This window comes from Urocampus carinirostris, chromosome 10 (assembly GCF_059441175.1).
Source record: "Urocampus carinirostris isolate Australia breed hairy pipefish chromosome 10, RoL_Ucar_1.0, whole genome shotgun sequence".
Lineage (NCBI taxonomy): Eukaryota > Metazoa > Chordata > Actinopteri > Syngnathiformes > Syngnathidae > Urocampus > Urocampus carinirostris.
Genome location: NC_142358.1, coordinates 12,149,344 through 12,177,318, shown reverse-complemented (window position 1 = coordinate 12,177,318; position 27,975 = coordinate 12,149,344). Strand labels below are relative to the sequence as shown.

At 38.5% G+C, this 27,975-nt stretch overlaps 1 protein-coding gene across 4 annotated transcripts in view; it reads right to left on the bottom strand.

The window, feature by feature from the left end:
* Window positions 1–445: 445 nt before the first annotated feature.
* The window catches only part of mark4b (MAP/microtubule affinity-regulating kinase 4b), a 51,525-nt gene continuing 23,995 nt past the window's right edge, over window positions 446–27,975 (bottom strand). The window contains exons 4-18 of one of the 4 annotated variants that reach the window (XM_088344992.1): window positions 25,946–25,994; window positions 25,804–25,869; window positions 23,085–23,155; window positions 22,774–22,830; window positions 20,921–21,157; window positions 20,742–20,861; window positions 19,540–19,639; window positions 19,335–19,444; window positions 17,755–17,932; window positions 17,461–17,681; window positions 16,724–16,815; window positions 12,316–12,591; window positions 10,043–10,125; window positions 7,771–7,807; window positions 446–3,448 (exon numbers count right to left, since the gene is read on the bottom strand). In XM_088344992.1, the coding sequence (XP_088201118.1) occupies window positions 3,115–3,448; window positions 7,771–7,807; window positions 10,043–10,125; window positions 12,316–12,591; window positions 16,724–16,815; window positions 17,461–17,681; window positions 17,755–17,932; window positions 19,335–19,444; window positions 19,540–19,639; window positions 20,742–20,861; window positions 20,921–21,157; window positions 22,774–22,830; window positions 23,085–23,155; window positions 25,804–25,869; window positions 25,946–25,994 (2,031 nt within the window). In that variant the 3' untranslated portion in view covers window positions 446–3,114. Of the gene's footprint in view, window positions 3,449–7,770; window positions 7,816–10,042; window positions 10,126–12,315; window positions 12,592–16,723; window positions 16,816–17,460; window positions 17,682–17,754; window positions 17,933–19,334; window positions 19,445–19,539; window positions 19,640–20,741; window positions 20,862–20,920; window positions 21,158–22,773; window positions 22,831–23,084; window positions 23,156–25,803; window positions 25,870–25,945; window positions 25,995–27,975 lie in introns of all 4 variants that reach the window. The other 3 variants (XM_088344994.1, XM_088344995.1, XM_088344993.1) reach the window with 3 other exon arrangements.

Sequence of the window (27,975 nt, the reverse complement as noted above, 5' to 3'; positions counted from 1 at the left end):
AATGTTTGTGTCATGTTTGTCCTCCTGCAGAGCCTATATCATTTTGCATGACCAAAACTTTTTGAAAAAGCGCCAGGCAGTCACCATGGAGTGCCAAATAACCCACATGCGGCTCTGGGGCCACTTGTTGCTAAACCCCACTCTAAAGCAATGTGACATTTTACAACATATATGTCACACATAACCTCAATAAAACTGTCCAGTTGTTGACATTCATTTGATTATATATATATATATATATATATATATATATATATATATATATATATATATATATATATATAAATCCAAGTGCATACCCTAATCAATCTGATTGTTTAATAGTGACAAATGGCAAATACAAAGATACATGCCCCTCATTGCTGTTTAACCTTCTAAAAATAGATAGTGAGTTCAATCTTCTACAAAAATATGAAAATGTGCGGGATAAAATGCCACCTGGAAATATCAAAGAGGTTGGAAATCTTTATTTGTGTCACACGTTGCATTTTGAGGACTGCAGCTCACTCCATAAATTAAAAACAGTGACGGCTACAAAAGGCGAAAGCATGTCCTGGAGGCTTTAACTAAAAAAAAAAAACAGAAAAGAACAACTTGACATCTTCAGTCGCCATATGAAGACCAGCCACAAACACAAAACATTTTGTATTTCACCGAGTTGACAGTCACACCCCGTTAGCAGGCCTCGTTTCATGCTAATGCTAACATCTCACCACTGATTTTGTATTATAGCTTTCTGTTGCTATGCAATGCCAACTTCGTTGTGACTCTTTTCAGTTTTAAGTGTTATTTTTAGCAATTTATCGTACCAAAGTTTTAAATATTTAAATCTAAAAATAAACAAAAGTAAGAATATAACAGGATTCTACGCCAAAAGCCTTGTTGGACTCCCAGAACACTGCACAACGATGCTAATTATGGCTAATATTAGGTAGCAACAGGTACGTGAACGGACTCATACTTGACAGATTGGACATTTGCCTTACGGCAGTTGGCTATCATTATGATCATAATAAATATGCTTATGCATGTTTTTTTTCTTTAAAAAAAAACATCACATCAGTCAGACAGGAGGTTCACTTTAAGTACAGCTTGGATTTTACAATTGTAAAAAAAAAACCATTTTCCGGAAGGTTTTATGTGAATTTCAAATGTTTAATGTGTTTTCATTACTGTGACATGTTAATATGAAGAACAGAACACTTGTTAAAACAATCAAATTGGACATGTTTTACCTGCTTGGAGAGGATGTAATACTGTATTATGTTGAATATTTTAGATGTAGTTATTGTTAGACATCCCTTATTTTCTAAATGCTTACGTTGCAATGCTGGGTAGCAAAAGAATTGTGCGCATTAATCAAAAATTCACCCGTGATTCATTATTTCTGATATAGCTAATGTTGTACTGTTAGTGGGAAGTGCGTGATCATTAACAACTCCATACAAAGAATCCGATCGGAACTTTGCATTAAGACAATGACGAGAAGTCATCTATAGGTGGAAAAATTAACATTATTTAACCCCTTTCTTTTTGCCAACATCACAGGGCTTTGTAGTCCAAGGTGTGACTATAAACCACTGAATCCATCCTACCTCAGAAAAAAAACTACAGGAAGAGGAAGTAGTTGTATTAGTAATGAACATTTCACTGCATGTCTCCTTCTACAGGCTGGCAGTCAAAATGAAGAGTCGCTACTTTAATGTGTTGTCTGGCTACTCACATTTTTTGCTGCCTCTCCTTTCGTATTTGAAAATGACAAATGTGACTGTGAGTAGCAGCGCTTCAAGAAGGATTGACGACATATCGGTAGGAAAAATAATACCTATTGTTTTGGAGTATTAGGACCACATTAAAAAAAAAAACACACAAGAGAATATAGAACAAGATCAAAGTTGGAATGGTATGTGATTACATATGATCGATTAAGTTGTTTTTGAAAAAGAAAGGAAAGAAAACTTTGACTCCCGAAGGAACTAATAAGAAATTAAAGTAAAATAAAGATTATGTAATACTTTAACAAGAATGACCGTCTTTGGCTTCCCTTCATTCCATATTACAGGATAAAACAAATAGCATTTTTAAAAAAAAGAAAAAAAATGTCTTTAGGGAAGAAAGACAACTTCAAAAATTCTGCCAGGGGTTCCTCCAAAAAACAAGTGTCCTCCCGTGTATTTATTTAAAAAGAAAGGCTGTGCTGAACTTTTTTTGAGGATAAATCCATTTTAACTCTAGAAAAACACAGTTAAAAAAAGCAGTAAACTAATTTAAATAAATACAAAAGAAAAGTTTTCGTTTGGAATATTATCAAGCTGAAAAAATGATTTCTCTTTTGATTTTTGGAGGGGGGTTGATAAATATGACTTTAAAGGAAAAACAGTCTTTAACCTAAGAAAAGAAAATCACTCCAAAAAGTGTCTGGTTTTCCTCCCAAGTGTTTTTTTAAAAAGAAAGGGTGTCAAACTCTTAAATAACATTTTTTTCCCCTGTGAAAATCATGATATTTTGTGAAGAGACAATTTGGTATTCGAATCACTTTATACTCTAGAGAAATGCAATACAAATGCACTGAATTATTTTAATTAAATAAAAAGAGTGCTCAGTGTTTATAATATCGTTTAAATAAAAGGGACAAAAAAGAGCTTTCTTGGGATTTTCTGTGGGTCAATAAACGACTCGAGTCCTCTTAAGACCTGACGTACACATGTGTGTATGTCACATTTTGGGTTTAATTAACGTAGTAGCTGATTCTGTTTTAGTGTGGCCACATATGGACATCATTCTTCGCAAAAACTTCACCATCTAGAAAGATGAAGCTTGGTTTTTGATATTTATCAAGGTCCAATAAGCCCAAATAGCAAAACGAAACCAAAAATGCACATCAAACAGGAACTCGGGTCTCAAGAGGTTAAGATCATGACCTAATTCTGGTGGACTTAATCTCGAGTATTTTGTTTCAAATGTGGTCTTAACACTTGTGGGGAGTGGATCAGTCAAAATGTTAAAGTGAGTGGTGTGACGTTCTCTTTTCGCTTGTTTTCAGCAGTTCAAGATGTGCCGCAGAACAAACTTCTTTGGCGGAGGCGCAGCGAGGAACTGGCGCCCGGATCTCCCTCAGAGCTCCAGCTCCTTGGACACTTTGGTGGCGATGTCCCTGAAAGCGAGCGGCGCCCCCCACAGGCGCTTGAAGCGCACGCCGCTGCTCTGCGCCGGCCCGCCGGGCAGCTGGCAGACTTCGGCCTCGAAGGCCACTCGGGCCCCTGCGGCCCCGTGCGTGCAGGACAGCAGGAAGGGGCCCGCCAGGTGCACCTGGCAGCCGCAGCTTTGGGCCGCCTCCCGGAGAGCCAGCACCACCTCAGCCGGGTCGCGGGGACTGCGGACCTTCACATCCCAGCCGCATCGGGGGGTCCGGGGCTCGGACGCCTTTTGATGCCCAGATATATGGCGACTGGAGCAAATGGAGTGGGAGGGTTGCAAGTTAGATGAGTTTGATGGAGGGAAGAAAAGAGGAGAGGAAACATCACATACTAGTTACGCTTACAGTCATTACTGTTGCCCTATCAACTGAAAGCACCACTTCATATTCCAACTAAGAGGTTTTATTAACTAAACTGGAAGATCTAGGCACAAAAAAACTTAAAGGCACAGTGTATATTATTTTGCACAGTGGTGCTGTATCGCGGTTTACTTATTCTAGTTTCACTACTTAGGGAATTTTCCTCATGCATTTTGTTCAGCATTATGATTGGAGAAACAATCACCCTAATCCTTTTCTGCGCGAATGGCATTGCGGTCTGAGTTGTATACATTTGTAAAAAAGCTTGACGAAACTACATTATGTATGCACAAATCTTTTTCGTCTTCAAAAAGCTCTAAAACCAAAACGCGCTGGACCAACAAAAGGCAGAGGAAGATATTAATTGCCAACAAATTTGAACTTCCAGAACCGCTCAACTTGCTAAGAAGCCATACAGCTCTTTGACGCTGCCAAGTGGCTCCCTGGTGCAAATATGGAGTCTCTCGAAAAGGGGGATCAGCGGCTTTCTTCTAAAGTGGCCGGGACTTCCCCGCAGACTCACAAGCGCTGCCTTGTATGTGATAAACAACACCGTCCAGCTACCCTTCAGTGGGCTCACTGAGGAGTTAAAGGTGGCATGTACAAGAGAGGCCCTACAGTCTAGGGATTCCAAGGATAGCAAGGTGTCTCAGCCGGGATTAAAGTGAGAACCCGAAAGAAGCGGAGAACTGAGAAGGCAGCGGATGTGGCGGAGTCACGCCTGAGGCAGAATCCACTTGTAGGACTTCTGACAACCAGGAGAGCAGGCCTGGCCTACTTCCTTAGGACACAAGTGAGCCGGGCCCAAGCAAAGGGGGGAGACACCAGTTACTCCAGGAAAATGTCTGAGCAGGTTTAGAGGAAGACCGGGTGAACAGGGTAGTTGGAATTAGAGCTAAGATTTATGGCCCGAGCCCGAACCCGAACCCGAGGCAATTTCGGGCCGGGTCGGGCCTGAAATGTCAGTCATACGGTCGGGTCGGGTCGGGTTCGGTCCTGCTTTTTTTTTTTTTTTTTAAATTAATTAATAATGTGTTAAATGTTCATTAAAAATATATACTTAAACTATGTATGGATACTAGACCAAGGAATACTTGTTATAAAATAAATAATTTGGATAAAACGGAGAAGGAGCTGTAATTGCTTTTAACGGAGCCAGAGCATGCTCTGTGCACGTGACGTGACGTGAATGCTGTCCTCTTAATAATCTTCCCCTCCGCAAATTCGCGTGATTTTGGCCTGGTATCCCCGATATGGAGTCGGACCAACAAGAAGTTAAGGATAAACTCAAAAGAGGAGAACTGACGAGGAAAACGCACTCTGGTAAGAGTCAAGTGTGGAGCAATTTCAAATTGATAGTAGAAAATGATACACAGACTTGCGTTGGCTTCGCTTAGTGTCAATGTGGCAATTTGCTCGCATACGATAGCAAAAAGACTGGGACCTCGACGCTGATCAGACATTTAAAAAGCTGTCCTGGCAAAAGTAATGAACGTCAGACATCTATATTATCATTCGTCCCAAAGACAGTTATTATAATTAGCTCGCTTTATTGTTTTAATAAGCGTTTTATATAGAATACGATCGGGGGGGGGGGGGGGGGGGGGGGATTTTCATAGGAGTCGGAAAAGGGCACAACACGTCGTCAACACCCCCTCAATGAAAGTGCGCTAAAATCTTAAGGACGTACTACTACTGCTGCTGTGGATTATGGCCCAATGATCAAGTCGTCAAAATGACGGACGCCCTTAAATGTTTTCGCTACCTCGAAAAAAAAACCGTCAATGACAGATTGTCGCTTAATGTGACATCTGCAGTGCAGACACAGAAATATAAAAGATGTAAATGTTTATACAGTTTTATTTAACTTAGGCCTAGATGTTGTAACAAAAGGCAGAGTTTAATTTGTTATCATAAATCACCCCTCCTTATAAATAAAATATGTAATTTCGGGCCCCTCGGGCCGGGCCAGCAAATCCAGTTAATTAGTCGGGCTCGGTCCGGGTCGGGTTTATTACCCCTCGGGCCTGCGTCGGGCTCGGGTGCTTTTTTTGGGCCCGATCTTACCTCTAGTTGGAATCCATCAGCAGGGGGCATGGACAAAGTGAGACAAAACGTTACAGCGCAAAGTGACCTGGTCGAACATCCAGGACCGGGTTCTAAAATCAGTTGCTGAGAGAAAGGCCCTAGCAGTTAGCATGAGTAAACACCACCAAGCCCAGACCAAGGCAGACCCTTTAATCAAGGAGGAGGCAGGAGAGAAACCCCAGGCATGTTCATAGACAATGCAGTACTCCTCCCCACACTGCTTCTGATTAGCAGTTGCACATCGACCTGGGAAAATAGCCAAAGTTCCCCCAGCACATCATAGTAACATCTCTTGGCCCGGACATTGATCGTCACCTATGAGGCTTCAAAATATCTAACTAACAGTACCCTGGGAAGAGCGCATTGAGGAAGCCAAAGAAAGGAATCGTGAAAAATACCAGCAACTGGTGGAGGAGTGCAGGGGCAGGGACTGGAATTTTTTTTACTGCCCAATAGAAGTTGGCTGCAGAGGCTTTGCTGGACGATCTTTCTGCAAAGTCCTAGGATGTTTGGGTGTGACGGAGGAAGCCAAGAAGAAGGCCAATAAATCAGCTAGTGAAGTCGCAGAAAAAGCCACTAGGTGGCTATGGCTCAAAAGGGCAGATCCTTGGACTGCTACTGCGACGCAAGACCGGGCGTGATCAACCTCCGCTAGGTTACTTACTTGGGTAAGAGTGTCTGATGTAGCGAGAAACGAAACAATTCAACCCAGGAAACATCACTGATTAACGGATGCCACAACAACTGAACACTATTTTATTAAATACATTGATCTATTTCATTTTGAAACACAATAAAACTGACATTTTGTAGATATGCTACATCACAGGTCTAAATATGTTTTCACTGGGGTGGACCAGCACCAGCAGCCACACAGCTAACTAAGCTAACGTTACCTGCTGCCGATGGCCTGAGACACTATGAAAAAACACACAAGACTTTTAGGAAACAAAATGAAACATTTGTGGATTCAAGTTTTGGGTGTGCTAAGTCCTTATAGATCTTTAATTTAAAGCCATACATCTGTGAATGACTGTCAAACACAAGGCCCACGGGCCAAAACTGGCCCGGATGTTCATTTGATGTGGGTACACTGGGTAGCCACTTTGTATTATGCAATTCCAGCTTTTAAATCAACTGAGATCAGAGCTATTTTTTACTTGTTATGTTATAATTTCAAAAATCCTTTCATCCAAAAAGGTGTTGTTTTCTATTTATGACCATAATAAAATAACATAAAATACAGTAAACACAGTATTTTTACAGAGCTGCTAAAATTTGAAAATCATAAATTTAGAATCTATAAAGAATAGTAGCATTTAGGAGCACCATTTTGAAGCAGTAAGTAGTTCTTAAACAATCTTATGTAAAAAAAAACTGCTGTTACTGTAAGTTTCTAACAGAAAGCATTAATACACCATAAATAACCAAGGAACAATCATTATTGCTGAAATAAAAATGCATGTTTCTTTCTTTTTTTTTAAAAAAATTCAATTTCATGGAATATGCGTATTTCATAATTTGCTATAAACTGGCGTAGTAAACTCCAGAAAATTCAAAGTATTTGGTCGCAATGTGTGTTCAGTCATAAGAGCCTTTGGAAGAAAACAAATCACAAACATTTTTAAAAAAGAAATTTAGTCCTTGGTATATCAGGTACAAATCATGGCCATTCGTATATTAGTTAGTGATTAGTAATATAACTCACTGTTAAATATTTCCTGAAGAGAAAAAGATGCACGTGTTGACCCTTTCTTAACTACATAATGAAAAATCCTGATGGACTTGGGTTCCATTAATAATGAAATCAACTGAAGCTAAAAACATTGTAATTATCATAAACTTACCAATACTTTTCTCCCTTAAATGTTTTTTTTCTGAAATGGCGTCCAATCTATAGTTTTGCTTGAGTTTATCCCTAAAGTTTGCATTTTTTATATAGAAAGGTTCTTACATCACACATTTCTAAAAAAACTTTTTTATTCAAATAGTAACTGCACTACTATTTTGGGATGTAGTGAGTGTCTTAAATGTTTTTGTTGAATAAACACAGGGGCAGTGAAGTACAAAAAGTAGATACCGGTATGTGACATGATATGTGCCAAGAAATGTCAATCAAGACTCACCTTGTGACCGGAGATCTGCTGATTCTCTCAGGTTCGTCTGTGACCCTCAAGAGGAAGAAAAAAAGGCGGCCATTAGAAAACAACCAAGAAAGACAATCATTTACAAAAAAACTTTGATTTAAATTGCTGAGTCTCACCAGTTTAAACACAGAACACGCTTACTCATCCATCACACTCATCAGTTGACACGTGAGAACAGTAGCACACGTCATATTATAAAGTGTGAGGGGAAAAAAAAAGTCAAGTGCACTGCGTCGTCTACACAGTTACTGATCGAATCTTTAGAAATGCTGCACAACTTTGTTAAGGACGGCGAAGAGGCCGATGGTACATGTGCATGATGAGAGAGCAGCGGAAGAAAGAAAGAACGGCAACAGAACAAAAGAAAAGCTGTGTAAGATGACGCTTCAACAGATGCGGAAATCCAGATTAACTGAACTAATCTTGCTGGAAAACAGCACATGGGAGACTGCCGCACTCACACCACATACACAAACAAAAACAAACACACAAATAAACACACACACACGTGCGCAGATGCACAATTCTGTTCCTTGGCAACTACTCAAACTGTAAATGTCATCTCCACTTGTGGGGCATTAGCTTACAAAGAGGACAATTGAGTATAAACACTGCATCTTTGTAAAAAACAAAACAAAAACAAATATATAAAGGTTAAGAATATAGATGATACCAGAGGAAGAGCAGATGAAATGATCTGTGTCTATGATTCGGCTTTCTTAATTTAGGATAATATTTCAAATTAAAGTCACGTTCTTACTAAAAACACACGAGACAATTGGGTTCGGTCATATCAAGTCTTTTTTTGGACAATAGCAATAGATTTTAGAGAAAATCATAAACGCAGCATTTCTGTAAATAAAAACACTCTAAATTACATCAAAATAGTATTTAAAAGGAAGAATCGAGTAAGAAGCAATTTGAAAAATATGCAAATTGAATGATCGTAGAAGAATTATATTTAAACTATTTATATTTTATACACAATTTCTTTTGATAACATACTGTAGTTGTCAAAATTAAATCAAGGAGTTTATTGAAAAAAAAAAAGATTTTTATATAAATACATGCATACTAAAACAAATAAAGCATTGTAGAGATAGAATGCTTAGTTGGAGGTGTCCTTAAAAAGTTCAAAATTACACATTTTTTTATTGTGATTACCTATTTTTCATATTGGTGATGTCTGTCTTTGTCTGTACAGCTCTTTGAGACTTCTTGTGATTAATGGCTAAACAAATAAATATGACTTGACTTGACTATTGAATATGTGTCAACAATCCCAAACTGAGTTTAAAGAGTATATATATTTTTTTTTTTCACCGCGCCAGTCTGTTTTTATCTTACTTCTACCTTCGGTGTTCCAGCCACGGAAAGCATTACACTGAAGGAAAGAAGGTGGAGAGGATTGTGGGGAGGCGTGCGTGGTGGCGGGTTTTCTTTTATTCCAGGATGAAAATGGTAAAAGTAAGAAAAGACCTGTTTCAAATACACTCCAAATGTCAACCCAAACCCCCAAAAATATGAAAAAGAAGTGTTTATCCATGCGAATCTAAGAATTGTTAAAACTAATCAAAACAAGAATAATCATAATAGAGTTGTGCAGCAAAAGTTTGAATCTTTCAAGACCAAAAACATATTGAAATAATACCAGAAGAAAATAATTTTACTTTAAGAATTTGTAAATTATCCGATAAAGGACCAATATTTTTTTTTCAATCTCATTTTTGCATTTTTAGTGAACTAAATGCGACACCCAAGTTGTATTACTGAGTAAAAACACATAGAGTAATCACTTTTTTCAGTTTTAAGTCCTTATTACGTGTTTATCCTGGAGTGTTATGTCTAATCTTGATGTAAACAATGATCACTACGTTGTTATCAATGACAAAAAAAACCCAGTTCCAATTCTAATTTTGATCTGTTCTCATCTGTTATACCGTGTTAGGCACACAGAGGGAGCCATTGAGGCCAAAACAGGTCCACACTCAAACATATACACAACAAATGACACGACCACGTTAAAACAGAGACTACGCAGTCCAACACTTGTTGCTGGTTCATCAGACACACTGTATGTATGATTTCCAATTTGAAACCTCAAATCTATAACATACCACCAATGTATGTTTGTGTGAACACATCACACTCCAACCAGTGATACGGACAACTAGAGCCACACACAGGTAGACACAAACGGACATGTAGCGTGACACACAGCAGCCAGAAAAGATGGGAAAGGAAGACTTACTAACTGTTTTTGTGGCCTGCGGGAGGTTGCAGCCCGACACGGATTTGTTTGAACTCTGACGCTTAGAAGGGTCAAGAGTGACCCTGGAAGAAGAGGAAGAGGAGGTGCGGAATGACACAACAACAGCAGAGTGTCAGAGCAAAGAAAGACAGAAAGTGGGAGGGGAGGGAGGAAAACATAATGGAGGTGAGAGGAAACAAAGCAGAAGAAGATTGAAGACGACGACGGGATGGCGGATCGGCAGGTGACTGGCGAGGGGAAGCAAACGTGGTTAAACAGTCCAACAAACACCAAAAAAGCAACAACCACCGGCGGCAGCCACGCGGTAAGAAAATGAAGTTGTACGTCTCAAGATCAAATATGTTCGAAAGTTTCAGGGAAATACTTAAAAGGCAGGAAGTGATGTCATGTGTTGAGATTACACTACAGTGAAAGCGAACAATGCAAATACAAAGCCTCGTTTCCACTGAGCAATACTCTTCTGATGTAAACATATTAGGGGAAAAAATGCTATTTCAGAATGCTGCCGAGTACCAGGTAGCCCCTAAAAACACTCGAGGAGCCCGAGGGCTGGTTCTGAAAATAGATAACCATTTATATTTCTCACTCATGTGATGTTATTGTGGTTGATATTTTGACCCAACTCCCACTTCTAATAAGTGCAATTGATAATAACTCAATAGTAACATATTACCAATATAGTTATACCAACCAAAGTTGTTATTTTAGAAATGCATATCAAAACGGTAGCCCTTCTCACTAATCAGTGATAAAAAGTAGCTCTCATCTTAAAAAAAAATGAAGACCCCTGCTGTAAAGAACGCAAGCCTGACACATTTCAACAATTGCAATTGTTTTGTCAACTATGAGACATACAGAATGTATCATTGTTTTAAAGGCCTCTTGACACAGAGCTAAATTGATATTACAAGTATATTCTATTAAAAAAGAAATAAAGACTTTAAAACTTGTTATAAAAAACTATTGTTTGTCTTACTTGAAAGGCTTACATTCTTAAAAGGTGATTTCCCCGCTTGTTAATTAAAATTGTATCTATTTAAATGACAGCTGTTATTGTTAGAACATTGATGTGTCACTCCATTGAGTCATAATTGTGCGAGTTTTTCAGTTAAATACTTTTCGTTCGTTTAAATCATTACATCAATATTTTAATCAAGTTAATCATTTAGTGATGATTAATGCACCATATGCTTTATTTATTTACTTCTATTTTTATTTGCCTGTTGACACAATACATCACTTTATCTAGTCATTACACAGTCTTTACATTTTTCTAAGAGATGTTCTGGGTTTACTGATTAGAGGTAGGCTATCAGCCTTATAAAGTCACCCTTCAGGCACCAGTCTGGACGAAAGACTGGTGTTAAGCTGGTGCCTTGGGAATTTTCTTCTAATTTCGGTGTTCGGCCCTTTGAGTATATATATGATTGTCAGACATTTTGAAAGAGCACTTGTGAATTACAGCCTTATTCTGTAGTCCCAATCCCAGAATATTCTGTTTTATTGTAATAAAAACTATAAACTGGTCAGTTCAGCACTTGTTTTTACCAGTCTCATCCTGCTACTTCGAAGACGGCGAGGAGAAAAAGTATGTCCCCCTTTAAATGGTGACGCCGATGTGATACCTCTAATAGAAATGGGCTGATATGAGGTTGTCACGGTGTAATAACAATGACAAAAAATATAATTGTGTCACTGGATCATATTTATTAGATATTACAGCTAAAATTGCATTCTGGGATGATACAGGAAATTAAAGTTTTGTTCCCCTTTCGAACAAAATGTATTTCCTGTTTTACAACGTATTTTGAAATAAATAAGACTAGCATTTTTCTGTTTTAACACATCACAGTCTTGATATTTTTTTAAAACAGTGTATGATTACTTTGTGTTCTCTGGGGCATGTTCCAAACAACAAAAGTACATTTCTAAAGTAGTATACAAGCAAATTGGATGAAACCCATGAGTTTAATTTAGAGAGTACTGTCTGGCCTAGTGGAACCGAGGCTAAAGATGTAAACCTGAGACGGACAACAAGTCAAGCTTCACTGAAAAAGAATAAAAGCTGATATGTTAGTAAATGAGATCTTTACTGTACGTACTAATAGAAGTCATTAACATCAGTACACAGTATGACATCATCAAGTACACTTTATAATGTCCGTTTTGCTTGAGCTATATAATTAACCACATCGATAGTCCATAGTCACAGTCCTTTTTCTGCCTTTTTCTCCCGCGGCTTCTCCGCTTACCTGCGGGTCAACTTGGAGGTGAGTTTGCTGAGCAGGTTGCTGGTGGTCCGAGGGGTCCTGACCCCACTTAGTGTGCCGCTCAAGTCATGCGAGGGCGTGGGCGAAACCGGTGCGGCGTTCAAGGGCGGTCGGCGGTCTCGGATTTGCCCGCCGTGGAAGGTGCTCCTGGCCGCGGAGCCCCGGGAGAGACGGGAGGAGACCGCGGAGGTTGAGGAAGTCGAGCCGGAGATGCTGTGTGTGGAGGGGGAAGCAGGGGGAAGCCGGTGGGAAAGGGAACTGCGGTTGGGAAAGGAAAAGAGAGGGAAATGTTGACTTCCTGAATGGAATTCCAGGAAGACATTTGTCTTTTCATGGAGCATCATGGACACACCTCACCCCCGGATTTTACCCCCGGGCTGCTTTCATTACGCTCTACATAGCAGCTATGCACATGAACACCCAGGGACGCACAATCACAGACACACACCAAACCATTAATGTGCATTATATTTATGAAATTACCGTATTTTCCGCACTATAGGGTACACAGAATAAAAAGGTACACCTACAAATATTTGTCTTTTAACATGTTTTTTTTTCACTGGACTAAAAGACGCATAGAATTAAAAGAATATTGTCAGACATTAAACCGTGGTACAGACAAGGTTGGGGACAACTGAAGTACAGTATTGCAGTGCTGGGCAGTCTGCTGGCTTAAGAATAACTGATGTGATATTATATCTTGTCAATAAATACTTAGGAAATAGTTCCAAATTGTCTGTCAGCCTCCTTTTATGGTTTCCCCCTGGTTGCGCTGCCTTCAGATGTCTCATCTCTCATTAGCTGCAGCGCTCATCCTCAGTAGGGTCGCGGGGGTGCTGTAGCCCATCCCAGCAATCATCGGGCAGTGGGCAGGGGACAACCTGAACTGGTTGCCAGCCAATCGCAGGGCACACAGGGACAGACAACTCGCTCGCTCATTTACACCTAGGGACAATTTGGACCGGCCAATCCACCTGAAATGCATGTCTTTGGAATGGGGGAGGAAACCGGAGTGCCCGGAGGAAACCCAAGCAAGCACGGGGAGAACATACAAACTCCGCACAGTAAGTCCGGTAGCTGGATTTGAACCCACACAGGAGGTTCCCAAGACCTTAGAACTGTGCCGCTAACCACTGCGCCGCCGTGCTGCCCTTCAGGTGTGCTTTCAAATTTAAGCATTTCACCAATCACATTTCAGCCATTTTTTGTTGCCAGGGTCAGAAATCTGCCAGGAGGCCTTCACAAAGACTTATGAAGGCCCCGAGGCATAACATCAGTGTTCGATAAAGCTATTGGTTTAGCCATTGAGATTCAGAGCCTGCTAGCAGGCATTGGTAAACGTCACCGGTTTCGCAAACTACGATTGACTAGGGGGCGGTAATGGAAGTATCACTCAAAAAACGTGAAGAAAAAAATCCTGTGTCCACTGCTTCTATGGAACAGACGTTTTCTGCACTAAATCAAATTAAAACGCATGCCAAGACAGGCTAGACTTTCAGCATTAGTTTCAATGGTGATAGAAAAGAACTTCTTGATGACACGCACATATTGTATGACAAAGTAATTGAAATCTTTATAAAGAAAAAAAGGAGGATGTATTTGTGCATAAATAAAAAATGATTTTTGGTCAGTAAAATGGGGTTGTATTCCTATTTCTATGGTCAGGATGAGTCAGCGAAGCAGCGCCTTGAGCTGAAGCATGTTATTATCTGCTTTGACCAGCCGTCTGAAATATTAAGCTGCTTTGTTGCTGTCATGGACTTTGTGAGACAATATTAAATATTAACTAGTTTTTTTAATTGATGTTCAATACGTTTTGTGTATTGTTACCCAATGCAACATTTATTGCAGCCTGATCATCGAGGAAGGGGGATGACCACTTGTGTGGTCCCTTCGCGAGGTTTCTTATTTTGCCAAATGAAGTTTGAAGTTTTTCCTTGCCCGTATGTCGGTGGGGATGGTGTATTTATGGCTTGTACAGTCCTTTGAGACATTTTGTGATTAAAAACACAAATAAAAACTGACAATAAATGCAAAAAAATACAACCAAGTACAATTAAAAAAAAGAAGCTGGGACCATGTGAGGAAGTTGATGATAAGTAGGCATGTCCAAAAGGTGGGTTTTGAGTCTGGATTGAAAGATAGACAGGGTGGCAATATTGGAATTTTATGAGGTTACAATTGATGCTTTTTATGTGTCGCAGCTGTAGCTGCAGTCATTTTTTTAATGGCCATAGTTAGTGAGGACTGGATTGATTCAGCCTAGGGAAGGCCTAGGTGTGAAAAGCACGTCCTGCCACGAAAGTATTGTATCATTGACTCACAAAGTCTTAACGAAGCGAACGGAATTCTGAAATAAAGGGAAAGGCATTGTGGGAAGTGAATCTGTCATCCTAAAATATGTAACTAAACACACGGCCGTAAGTATTTAAGATAAGGCATTATAAGGTAGCACACATTGAAATTTCTGGCCTATTTGGGTTTTTGGGTGAGCCTTATAGTCCGGAAAATACGGTATGCACCTTGATACAGATATAGTGGCGTAAAATGTCACCAATCTGTCATTATGTCTATTGACAGAGGTGTTTTTTTCTGAAGTGCACGCATGTGTGCAGACATGCACGTGTTTACCCCATCAAGCAGCCTGGAATGGCATCACATTGACAAAGCCTCAGAGGCAAATGTAGGATGGGCTGTTGGTGATGAGGGCACAGTGCCAGTTGTCGCTTTATCCTCACAATGTGTCTGCCTAACTTATTATCCAACTTGTTTGACTGTCTAGGACTACTGTCGCTACAATAGAACATATAGCGTTATTTATATAACTGAAAAAACTATACTATTGCAAAAAACTGAAAGTAACTATGTATATATTGTTATATATGGTATTGTATAATATAGATATTTTACCCTGGATTGCCATGACTGATCCCGTTGCATAAAATGTCTCACATATTGATATCAATGACAATAAACAAAATTGTAATTCTAATTCCATTTCTAATTTGAGATGAAAACAGGCAATATATGAGCCATATTAGGGAAATGGAACTTCCATTTATCCATCCACTGAGTAAACGTCCTTCCTTATTGAAATAGAAACTGAACTAAAGCCTTCCCCAGGAAGGACTGCCCACTCAGAACTGGTCAGCAGTAAGGGTTAAAGCATGTAAACAACATCAAAAAGAAAATACCTTATGCGTTTTATTTTTCAGAGCAACAGACATTAAAACACATTTCCTGAGCCGGATGTACAGTTTTTGCATTTGTTTTTTAAATCTTCAAGAATACCCAAGGAAGGGCTGAGAATAAATTAAATAAATCTGCTTACACCTGTATTTTCAGATTTCTGAAATCTAAGGTAAGGAATTTAAGAGTTTCAGATGAATTAGTCAAAGCTGGTGCTGAATATAAAACAATTATTCCTCACTAGTTAATTGTGATCTTTTAAGCAAATTAATAGCTGTTTTTTGCACAAGCATTAAATGTGTTAACTCACCCAAAAACTGATTGAAATTCATTTATGCTGTGTGAACATTTTGCAAAGTATATTCTATATGATTAATGAAACGTTCTTTAAATTAATGTGTGGTATTTGGGGGTTTATTGTTTTAAAATTGATGGAAATCCTAATCGTCCAGATATATTGCTAAAATCAAGCTTCTATGTATGGCCATAGTCCTAATCTCATGTACAACAGACCTATTTTAAGTTTTTATTTCATGAGTGTCACCTGTAATATAGTGGGAAACAATGTTCACTAAGTTGTTATCAATAACAATAAACACAATTCTAAAATTCTAAATTCCTGCTGAAAATGGCTAATCACATGGATCAGACTCCCAAATGTTTAGTCGTGAATATTCATAAATGAGATTATCATCCAAGTGGTTCACTCTTCCTTTAATGACTGATTTATTTCTATGTGAACACCATCTAGAATAACAGCTACTTACATTGCATCATATATTAAATAAAAAATATGACTTTATTGGATAGCAGAGCACTGCGTGCAATGAGACACCAAATACACTGTAAACTGAAATCTTGAAATAAAAACACTTTAAGGACTAAATCTACTGGAGCCAACTCGAGTGAAAGACTTAAAAAGCACAGCTAGAAGTGACAGTGTCTAACATACTCAGCAGCACATCACCATCTGTCACAACAAGTTACACTTCACATTGGTTTGTAGAACCAAAACCACATGCAGATCTTCACAAAATGTTCAATGAGAACTCTTGATCCACTCTTAATACATACACTAAACATATAGCATTATTAAATTATATATGTCCAAATATTTTTTACCTTGCACTAAAGGGAAAAACTTGAGCATTAAAGAATCAATAAAGGACAAATGCATTAATTTTTAAATGTTTCTTACCTGTTTTCTTTGCCGTTTTGCAACAGTGAGTGTCTATCTGTGCTGCACACATACGTGTTCCTTCGTGTCATGCCACTACTAGAGACATTGTTCTGGAAAAAGAAAATATATAAAATCCCATCAGCACATCAAGAAGGTTTTAAAAACAAAAAAAAAGATTTGTGTTTTTTTAATGCAAAATGTGTTTCGGTTAAAATATATATGGCACAAAAAAGAAAGCAAAACATACAAAAAATGCAGGTGACTCATCTAATTACGTTGACGGTACTTTTCCAACTAGATTATGTTTCCTGTGCTCTAGTGACATTAAAATCTTGTATGTACCAATAATTACAATAACAAGCAGTGTTCAGTAAGATGTGCTTGGGCAGCTAACTTCACCCAATTCGTTGATGCTAGCGTGTCCTTTAACTTAGCATAAAACATGTTGATTCTGTCGTAAATGTTAGCAAAGAAGCTGGTCACTAGTCATAAAACAGGAGTGTAACTAAAGATAGATAGATAGATAGATACTTTATTCATCCCCTAAGGGAAATTCACATAAAGCGAGGTCATGTAACTCAAATCTACCAAAGAAAGTAAAAGAGACCTCACAAACATTTAAATACAATAAAGAGTTCATCTCAGGTTAATCTGGATGCTGCTTTATTCCCCTGACCTGAAATCAGCCACAGAGATTTGCATCTCAATATGAGGGTGAATGGACTGAGTGAAAACAAAAAATAGACGTATTTTACCGCGGTAGAGTTGGCCTCCTTCCGTCTGTCGGGAATCTCAGCTTTGTTGGGATTGTGAGCAGAACTGACCATGGGACTGGACGGTGTGGGGATACTCCGAGATCCCACAGCGTTATTGCTTGGCTTGCGGACCGACAGCCTCTCCTCCTTAAGCGCAGATCCTTCTGCTGCCCCGCTCGGGCTGCGTTTGGAATGCGCCAACCCGGGAGCTGCCGGACCACCTACCAGAAAAAAGATGCTCAGTAGATGCAAATCACTTTAAGGTTGCAGGGACGAGACGTAAACAAATCGTACAGAAGTCGGAATGCCGTCTTTGGCGCTGATAGGTGGAAACGCTGCGTTGCGGCTTGTGGGCTGAAGAAGTAGAACTAGAGGAGGAAGTCGTGTGTTTACTGGTACCGTTGGCGATGGTGCCAGTCCTGACACGAGACAAGCTTAGACTGCTGGCTGACCGGGAGACCGTGCCTGCAACCTAAGATAACAGAGAGTGGCAGCAATTCAAATTTGATGATGTGTTGTAAAGGGGGACAGTGAAGGAGGTGAGATTCTTCTGACATATCATGGCCAAATCTGTAACTGAATCATAATATCTGTATTTATTTGTGTATAACGTGGGTGCACGTTATACAAAAGGTTTTACAGTTGTACAATACTGAATTTGTGCACTGATTGATGAGTCAAAAAATATCGCTGGCAACAATCGCAAAACATTGCATACAACGGAAATCGAACCCAGGTCGCGGCAGCAGAGAGCACAAAATCATTACCACTCGACCACCAGTGACATAGATCAGTGGTCTACAACATTTTTCTGTACCACTAACCGGTTTAATGTCTGACTATATTCTCACGGCCCGGCACAATAATAACAATAATAATAATAATAGTAATAAAAATAAGCCCAAATACTCAGTGTAAACACTATACCACCAGGGACCTAGGAGACATGGGAAAAGGGATTACATTTGATCTCATCATTACACCATTTTTACTCACCGTACCACGTTGTTTTGGCTGAACACTTTCCCATAATGCGGCAATAAATGTTGTACCACGTGGCACCCTGAGTAAAAATATTGTGATGAGATCAAATCTAAGGCCTTTTTCTTTGTCGTCATCTTTTATTCTAGTACCCGAATAGTTGAGATCCGGCGCTCTAACTTCTGTGATCGGGGTTCGAATCTCGTTGTATCCAATGCTGAGCAAATGAGGTCAGCGATATCTGACGGCTAATTAATTATTGCTCATCCATAGTGATAATGTGATAATGCTTAGTTTGAGCTAAAAAACTTGAAACAAGATTTTATACTATTTTTTTTTTTAAATTAGGGGTACACATTATACACAAATAAATACGTACAAAAACATTTAACAAGTGTGCATTTTTTGGCATTGCATCTGGAGTAGATCATAATTTATAAGTCAAAGTCAGCTTTATTGTCAATTCTGCAGCAAAAACAGAGAATTGAAATTGCGTTTCTCTCAGCCCACGGTGTCTAGAAAATAAAATACAAAAACACAATTCTAGGACACACTCCACTAAGACACACATGTAGACGGTACGGCAGATAAATAGACAGTGCACGCATAAGTCATGAAGTGCATAGTGGTACCTTGTAAACAAATAGTTAGGACTTGTGCAAAAAATTGTAAAGCAAATATACATGATTGTAGAATGAGCAAGGTTAGCTTATTTTGGTCCTAAAGTGTTAAATTGATAAAGTGTTAAAGTGATGTAGTTTCCTGGAGGCACAACATCACAAAGAGTAGAAAAACTATAATTTGAGTGATTCACATTTGAATGTACTAATTTCAGAGAAGTAAATTGGGAGCACATCATACAGCGAGAAAAAAAACTCTTTCGTTATACTTGCCTCGTTCTTGCGTGCCAGCAGCAAGTACGTGGCCGTCACCTCGTTATACTTGTGACTGAGCAGAGAATCTCGGATCTCTTCCCTTGTGAAACCCATTCCCACCATCACATCTGCAACCACATGTGTCAAATATCAGGCAGGTTTCGATCCCTTGAGTTTCTGTTTAAAAGTTAAAGGAGATGAAGGGTAAAGAGGGTTGACTCACCAATGCGGGTGGTGTCGTTGAAGTCCTCCTCAGGTTCTTTGTGAGGTTTCAGCTCATCTCCGTCGTAGCTTACGTTTAACCACTTGTCTTTCATGATTTGCTGGGAAAATGTCGCCAGGGAAATAATGTAAAATGATTCTGCTTACAGTATGTGTGTGTTTTTTTAAAATAGTTGACTTTACATACAGTAATCTGTCCCTATGACGTGGTTTACTTTTCACAGTTTTGCTACTTCACAGATTTGCATTGTGCATTGTGTTCTGCATTATGACTGGCTAAACAGTCTCACTGCTTATTATTATTTGACACTACATTTGTTATCCGTAAGATAAATAAATTTTAACAAAAAAGTGTATACGGTGCTTTTTTTTCCAACACATGCTTGAGCCTGTAAAATGCTTATTTATTTTGTTTCAGTGTATAATAGAGTATTTAATTGTAGAATAATTGTGAAAAAAATTAAGGTTTCTACTTCACAGATGTTGGATTCTTTATGGAACGAGGTATTACTGTATACAATAATTTGAAATTGTGACTGAAGAGGTATACAACAAAAAATATAAATTGCTAAATATAGCAGTCAAATTATGGTCAAAATATATATCTTTTTTTTAAACAAAAATAAACAGAATTGCATCAATTCATTTTAAAATAACTGATCTACAACAATTTGCAATTTTTAAAGACGAGAAATAAAATATATGCTCTGCTTGGTTCAACAATTGTGAATACAGAAATAAAACCACAAATATACTTAGTGATTTTAAAGTTGAGAGAAACATCTCTGTAAGTGGGAAAAATACTCAGCAACAACTCTATTCCTTTCTCTTAAAACACAAAAACATATCTGAGAGTGACTGTGGGATCCAAACCTCTTTTACAATACTGTTACCTCAGAGCTACAGTAACAAATTTGCCAGAATAACAGCACATTTGTATAAGCCTGAATGGTTAAAAGAACAACTTCCAGGCTGACTAAATCATAGTATCACGAGTTTTTACCAATAAAAGTGACATTGAATCACTTTGCAAGCTTGTAAAACTATAAACTGAATAGAATGGGCCAGAAGGACAAGTTGGCAGTCTTTGGGCCTTTTGAGATTTTGTTTACATGATGATATGTACTTTTAACTTAAGCCGTTGAAATAAAAGCAATTGAAGAAATAATAAACCCTTCTATTCCTATTGGTGATCCCGCTCACCTCCAGCGAACAGCGCTTGGTAGGGTTAAGGACAAGGAATCGGCGCAAGATTCCCTCGCAGTCTGTGGACATGTAAAAGGGCACACGGTATTTCCCTCTCAAGACACGCTCACGCAGCTCCTGCATGGAAAACAAATTTTAGCCTCACAGACAACATTTCAACGACAACAAACACAAACCTTCAGGTTTTGGCCATCAAATGGCAGCGAGCCGCTGACTAGTGTGTAGAGGATGACACCCAAGCTCCAGATGTCCACTTCAGGGCCGTCGTACTTTTTGCCTTGAAAAAGTTCGGGCGCGGCGTAGGGCGGAGAGCCGCAGAAGGTGTCCAGCTTGCTGCCAGCCATGAATTCGTTGCTAAAGCCAAAGTCAGCGATTTTTATGTTGGAGTTGGCGTCCAGTAGCAGATTCTCCGCCTTGGATAGAAGAGGATAACAATGAAGTCAGGATTGCACATGTTTATATATAAATGATCGCTCCGAATGTTGTGAATTTTAAATAAGCTAATACATGTGCAAGGGTAAATGCTATCCATCTTAACTTTAACATCAAGCTTTTACATAAAATAATTTGCACTTCCCTCCATTTTATTTTTATTTTTGTATGTAATTAAAAAAAGAGGGTAATCGATTTACTGCCAAAAACTGAAACATATCCCAAAAAAGAATAAATCTAGAAGTTAACCCATAGGGTTTTCTCAAAGTAATATCTTGGGCCCCCACTAATCCAAACATGGCATTTCAAATGACTGTTTACTAAATTTGTAGAAAATTAAATCAGTTTTAATCCATCAATGTGGAAGGGGAAATAGAATACTCTAGATCAGAAGTGTCACACTCATTTTCATTATTAATGGCTGTCCTTAAATGCCTTATGTCCCTTATGAATGTAACTAAATGTAAATGAATAGTATGTAACTAATCCATGTAAAATAACTCCAAATGCATTATTTATTCAAGTCCCAAATATTATAGTTGTATTGAAAAAATATTTAAATATAACAAAAAAAACAATAGTGTTTAGACATTTTTAGGATAATTAATTTCTCAATTCCACCCATTGGCATTGATATGGGAATACTGCAATGTTGTGACTTTACAGGCATTGTAGTCAACAGGCATCGTGGGAAATGTAGGTTTTGGTCAAAGTACTCTATCAACTCATTAATTATTTTAAGCTCATGTGGCCCACATATGATGATGTGGCAGGATACATTTGGCTCCTGGGCCATGGGTTTGAGACATGTATTCTTGATCATGGGTACATAGAATTTGCCCGAGTCGGCAAACGACCAATCACAGTTCACCTGCTTTCAAAAGAAGAGCCATGATTGGTCATTAGCTTTAGCGTGTCTTTACTCAACAGAACTTAAAATGGTTGCCGTCAGAGAGATAAAAACAGGTTGCTTTTACTTCTTAACACATATTCTGCAAGCATAAATGCTGACTTTACCATAGTAGTGAACCACGCAACAGCTTTTTGTTGAGAAATACTTTGCGTTTACTTCTTTAATAAAGATTAATCATTTGTAAATGGTAAATGGTCTGCATTTATATAGCGCTTTTCAAGTCAATAAAGACCTCCCAAAGAGCTTTACAATGTGCTTCACACTTACCCATTCACACACACTCACACACCAATAGGGAGTCAGCCATGCAAGGCGCTTGCCTGCTTATTGGGGGCATTAGGGATTCATTTTCTTGCCCAAGGACACTTCGACATATAACACGGAGGAGCCGGGAATCAAACTTTTTTACTTTTACACTTGAATGTTTCAAGTGTAAAAGTAAAATCAAGTCCATGATTGAAAAAATTATGTAGGTAGTGGCTTTTCACACGACAGCGTGTGTGTATAAATCCATGAATTTTGTTTGTTTTTGGTCTTTTTAAAAATCGTTTGTATGCCTGAGTGCTCATTTCATTTGGATATATTTATTGCATCTATTAGTAAATTCAAGTCTGCCCTTCAGAAATATCACAATAAATATTTCCCACACTTGACAATTATGATTGTATTTCTGTGTGTGCTCACCTTCAAGTCTCTGTGAACTATGTTCTTCTGATGGCAGTAGTGCACGGCCGAAACGATCTGTGGAAAGATAATAAAACGTGCTTCATGTCCAGTGGACAAAATACAATGGGGGATTTAACTGCCTCTTTTTGGGATATTTTGCAGTGCACTGGAAATGTCTGTGGTGCCTTTGCGTCACATTCTGCTAAATTACAGCCCGGCTTTGCCGGTTCCCATGCCAACACAACCAACTTTTAACTGTGCATGATGCAGCAATTGCGTCATATGAAATCGTTTGTTACGAAGACGAGCGGGTTCACGTTGGAACTGACCTGTCGGAACTTGCCGCGGGCCTCTTTCTCCTTCATGCGGCCATGAGCCACGAGGTAGTCGAACACCTCTCCTAAAAGTGTAGAATGTCATTGGCACATAATGTTCATATCAACACCAATAAAGTAATTCTGCAGAATCAAATCAGCTGTTTTTCTGAAGAACTACAAACAAGAACAAGGGCGGGGACTTTTCTTTTAATGCCAAGTATATAACGAAGTTAAGAGTGGTTTACTGTCTCACTGCATTCCTTTTCATGTCACAAAAAATGCCTTTTTCAATTGGGCAGTCCAGGGTTTAGCCCATTTATCACCAGGTTTCAGCACATTAGTTGGCTGGGCTTTTTAATGGATTCAAATGCTAGACTTGTAGTCACTACTAGATTCATGGCAGCTCATCAAGGTGAAAAAAATCAGTGGTTGGGTTTAACAACAAAAATAAACAGAGCAAAAACATTAAATCATGGAGGAAACTGTTTCTATCCTTTGATCAGTGATACACAGAAAGCACATGATCTGTGTATAACATAATACGTTAAATAGGTGGAGTTTATCTAAACATACTATACAACTGAATGTGAGTCATAAAATTGAACACAGTACTGTACATTAAAGCCGTTATTTTTTTATTAATAGGAATGATGAGTCTGATCCAACTTGATGTTATTGTGTGAGTAGATTAACACTAAGTCAGGTCATGTGATTTTGAGTTTGTGTGCATTTGTCTCATATGTAGTGGGCTACTTCCTTATAAGGTATTTAAGCAGGCAAGGAAGAACACCACAGACATTGTAGTAAAGTAAAAATAGGTGTTCCAAGTTGAGAAGGAACTTCTTTTTGTTTCGTTGTGAGGGAATGATGATGATGATGATGATAAAATTATTAGCCGGGTCTACACTAAATTACTCCCTGGGAGAGACCCCCTCCAAAATATAATTACACTATATTGATAAAAATGGCAAATATTTATCAAAAAATGCCTAAATAACAAATACAAAAACACTAGATACATAAACATGACAAGTAACAAAAATGCTTGAATAAATGCAAATACACAATATACATTAAAATGGGGAATGTTGATTAAGACGCTTAAATAATAAATGTAAATAAACTATACACATAGAAAGCACAATGTTTATCAAAAACCGTGAAGAGAACAATAATATAAAACAATAAAATAGATTTATATTCTTATACAGCAGATAAAAAAAAAATCACACACATTTGAAAACATACTAAAAAGTTTAGTTGCATAATGAATAAACCAACTAAAACCTCACCCTGGCTTTTCTTGATGCAAAATCATCGTGAATATCGTCATAAGCATTCTGCTTCCCTATTTCGTGATTAATGCTGATGACGGCAAGGGCAGTGAGTTGTTCCTAAAACATGGTTGACCTCAGGTACGACTTGATCAACTTCAGTTTTGAAAAGCTCTTTTCTGCTTGAAACACCGTGACTGGCAGGGTCAGTGCAATCCTGAAGGCAGTCCAAAAGTTGGGATAGATCTCAAAAAGATCTTTATCATCGATGATGAAGATCTATGATATCTATAAAGGGGATCAGTAGCTCAAAGAGGCTCCAGTTTTTTTGATGGCAGGTCAGAGAAGCTCTTGATTTCTTGCACTAGCTGTTTGTTTACAGTCTAAATCTGAGCGCCCCTTAAAGGACAGTGTGGTGCCTAGTGCCTCACATTGTTCCTCCAGCTCTTTGTCTTCAAGACTTGGCAAACTAGTCAAAACTTTGTTTTTGAATTTGTATTTCTACATTTCCCAAAGGCTGGTGTGGGTGCATTATACATTTAATATGTAGTACTACAGTGAATCCTCCGCGTGCCTCCCAGCCCCCACCCGCGGGCCGTTCATTTTGAGACGCACAGTCAGAGGTGAACTTTCACACTCGCCGCCCCTTCCCTTTACTTTTCCTTATCTCATACAGCCTGTCACTGGGCTCTTTGCACACCTTCGCAGCAAGCAAAGGCGTCAAACTTGCAACAATGGGGCGCGCATTTTACAAGAGGCAAAGACGTATGTAGTTAGATAATACAAAACCACTTCACGGAACACATTTATTATTATGATTTTTATTTTTGGGGAAGTTTTTGTGCAGCCCCCCCGTGTGTCATGGTAAAAATGCTGCGGCTGCCCGCCTCGCCTATGCCCTTGTGTGCTTCTCTCTTCCAAACGTTAATTGTGAGAAAATTTCATAAGATTATGCTGAGTGAATGGATGTTAATTGAGTAAAGAGTAACATTCTATAAAGATTATCCGGATTAACCTGTTGTGCGGTGTATGTTAGGATGGATTATTTTATAATCAGGTGTGTGTTAAGAGTGACTTAAAGGTAGTGAGTGTAAGATCAAAATATTCTACTTGCTAATGCCATCTTCTGACTAAAATCATGATTGCAGCTCCTAGTGTTGCGTGTGCAAGTATCTGAAATTGTTAAATGTGCTCGAACATCTTTTTTGAGGTTTGGGTTGGCATTGGACTTTTTGAAAAAGTCGCTTTCCTACGTTCACAATTTTCATCCTAAAATGAAAGGAAACCACGACCATGCGTGTGCAATGACTCTGTCCCCTCCAAATAAGGGCGAAACGCTTAAGATGATTTTCCTTGTGTGGGCTCTCTCATGCTTTAAAAAAAAAAAATCAATAAGATGCTCTACATATGCATGCTATATTCTGCACAAAATGCTCAAGTGTGTCAACATTACTTACCTCCACTGGCGTACTCCATGATCAGGTATAGTGTTTTCTCCGTCTCGATGACTTCGAAAAGCTGGACTGTTACGCACAAGTAGGAAAGGTCAGACTAAATATAATCTACCAATAAACTATAATAGACACAAGTGAAACTTACCTATGTTGGGATGGTTGAGGGTTTTCATGATGCGTACCTCACGAAAAAGCTGCAAAAAAAGAAAGTGACATCATTGTGACTCATTTTCATACATACATAATCAGCCATATTTGATGAGCCAATGAATCACAGCATAGCGGTAGATCTTTTTCCCTTGGGTATTTGTGCTACGTACTACCCCCTCTCATTCATCCATTATGGTACTCCATCCTACTACACTGCCCCGCCCTATTGTCTCATTATAATGAAGTATTTAGAAGAATTTTGCAAGGTGATAATGAATTGTTTGATACCTGCAGGAAAAAAAACCTAAGATAAAGACAAGGCTGTTTTAATGCTGTCAAACAACATTAAATTTTCTCTTTATGGACTGTATATTATTCATGCTTCCACTAGGACTACGATGGGCAATTAGTGGCACAGTGAGACATTCTAGATGGGGGTGTTACTTCATTAAAAAAACGGTATCTGATGTTTATGAAGGAAGCTAAACATAAATGCAGTGCTTCCAGAAAGTGCACGTTGTGTGCTTCTTTTTGCCATATTACATTACAGCCTTTTTCTGCAGTGGTATCGATTTTACATGTGTTTGTTTGTATTAATTTAAATTTAGAGATAAGAAAAATGTAAAATGAAATGATCTGCATTTATATCGCGCTTTTCAAGTCAATGACTTCCCAAAGCGCTTTACAATGTGCTCCACATTTCTTAATTGCGGCCTTGCAGCCATGTAAGGCGCTAACCTGCTTATTGGGGGTATTAGGGGTTCAGTGTCTTACCCAAGGACATGAATTTGTTCTCTGTAATGATGGGGTCTTTCAAGTAAAATTTAAAAAGTAAAGTTAATTTATTAAAAACAGTGTGGTGTGTGTAGCACGTTAAAGAAAATAAAACGCTTAAATCCTCGTGGGATTTTTCTGGAACAAATCAATGTTTTCCACATGCACTGCAAATATTTCTAGCTATAATAATTTGACTGACTCCAGTGCAGACATTCACTATGGAGCCAGTTGTACTTGATTTAACTTAACACCTATACCACACACAAATGACCTATGTCTCCTATTGTTTGTAATGACAGAAAAAAAATGCAAGGCTGCTGTCGAAGTCTCACTTCTTCACACTATTTCACACTCAATGCTTTGTATTTTACATCGCACTCTGGATGCGCTTTTAAATGGCGTGTTTCGGTACTTGTTATAAAGATTACTGATTTCCAAAGAATGGTGGAACAAGTGGGCATCAAGTTGTGAAAAGTTTAATGTCTGATGTGGCCACCAAAAAATTCAATATGTATTCAATAATTGTCTAAAAAAATATCAGTCTATTATTTGGTTACCACTTAAAATCAATAAGAGAAATCCTAGGTAGAATCACCAATTACAATCACAATTTTACAAAACAGTGACACTGATAGAAGGGGGGAAAATTCTGGAGGCAAGTACTAATCAGAAGAACTAACCTGCGGGAACGAAACTTAGCTTCACTTCCTCAGTTCGTCATTGCAACATTGCACCTTTTTATCATTTGCGTTAATGAGAGAAGGCACTTGGCCTTGTTGGGCAGGTTCAGTCCCGGAATGGCAAATGACGCATGAATCAAAACATTCCCCACAACAGCCTTAAAGATGTCACAGTAACTAAATAACATGAACTTATAAGGATGTATCAAGTAAATATTGTCCAAAATAAAGAGTAGATGAAGGAAAAAGTTATTATTAAGATTAGATATTAACAGATATATAAACAGTTGACATAGAACATCAGACAACCAAAATAAATATTCAATTATTGATCCTAAGAGCCCAAACAACAGCCTTTTTCATTTTGTTATAGAATCCCATCCATTTTCTTCACCGCTTATCCTCAGTAGGTACGCGGCAGTGCTGGATCCCGCCCCACCTATCATCGGGCAGCGGGCAATGGACACCCTGAACTGGTTGTTGTAATATTGTGCCCCAGAAAATTAAATTTAATTAAATTTAAATTTAAAAACCCAACTGACACACATTGGTTGAAGCACCAAAAAGT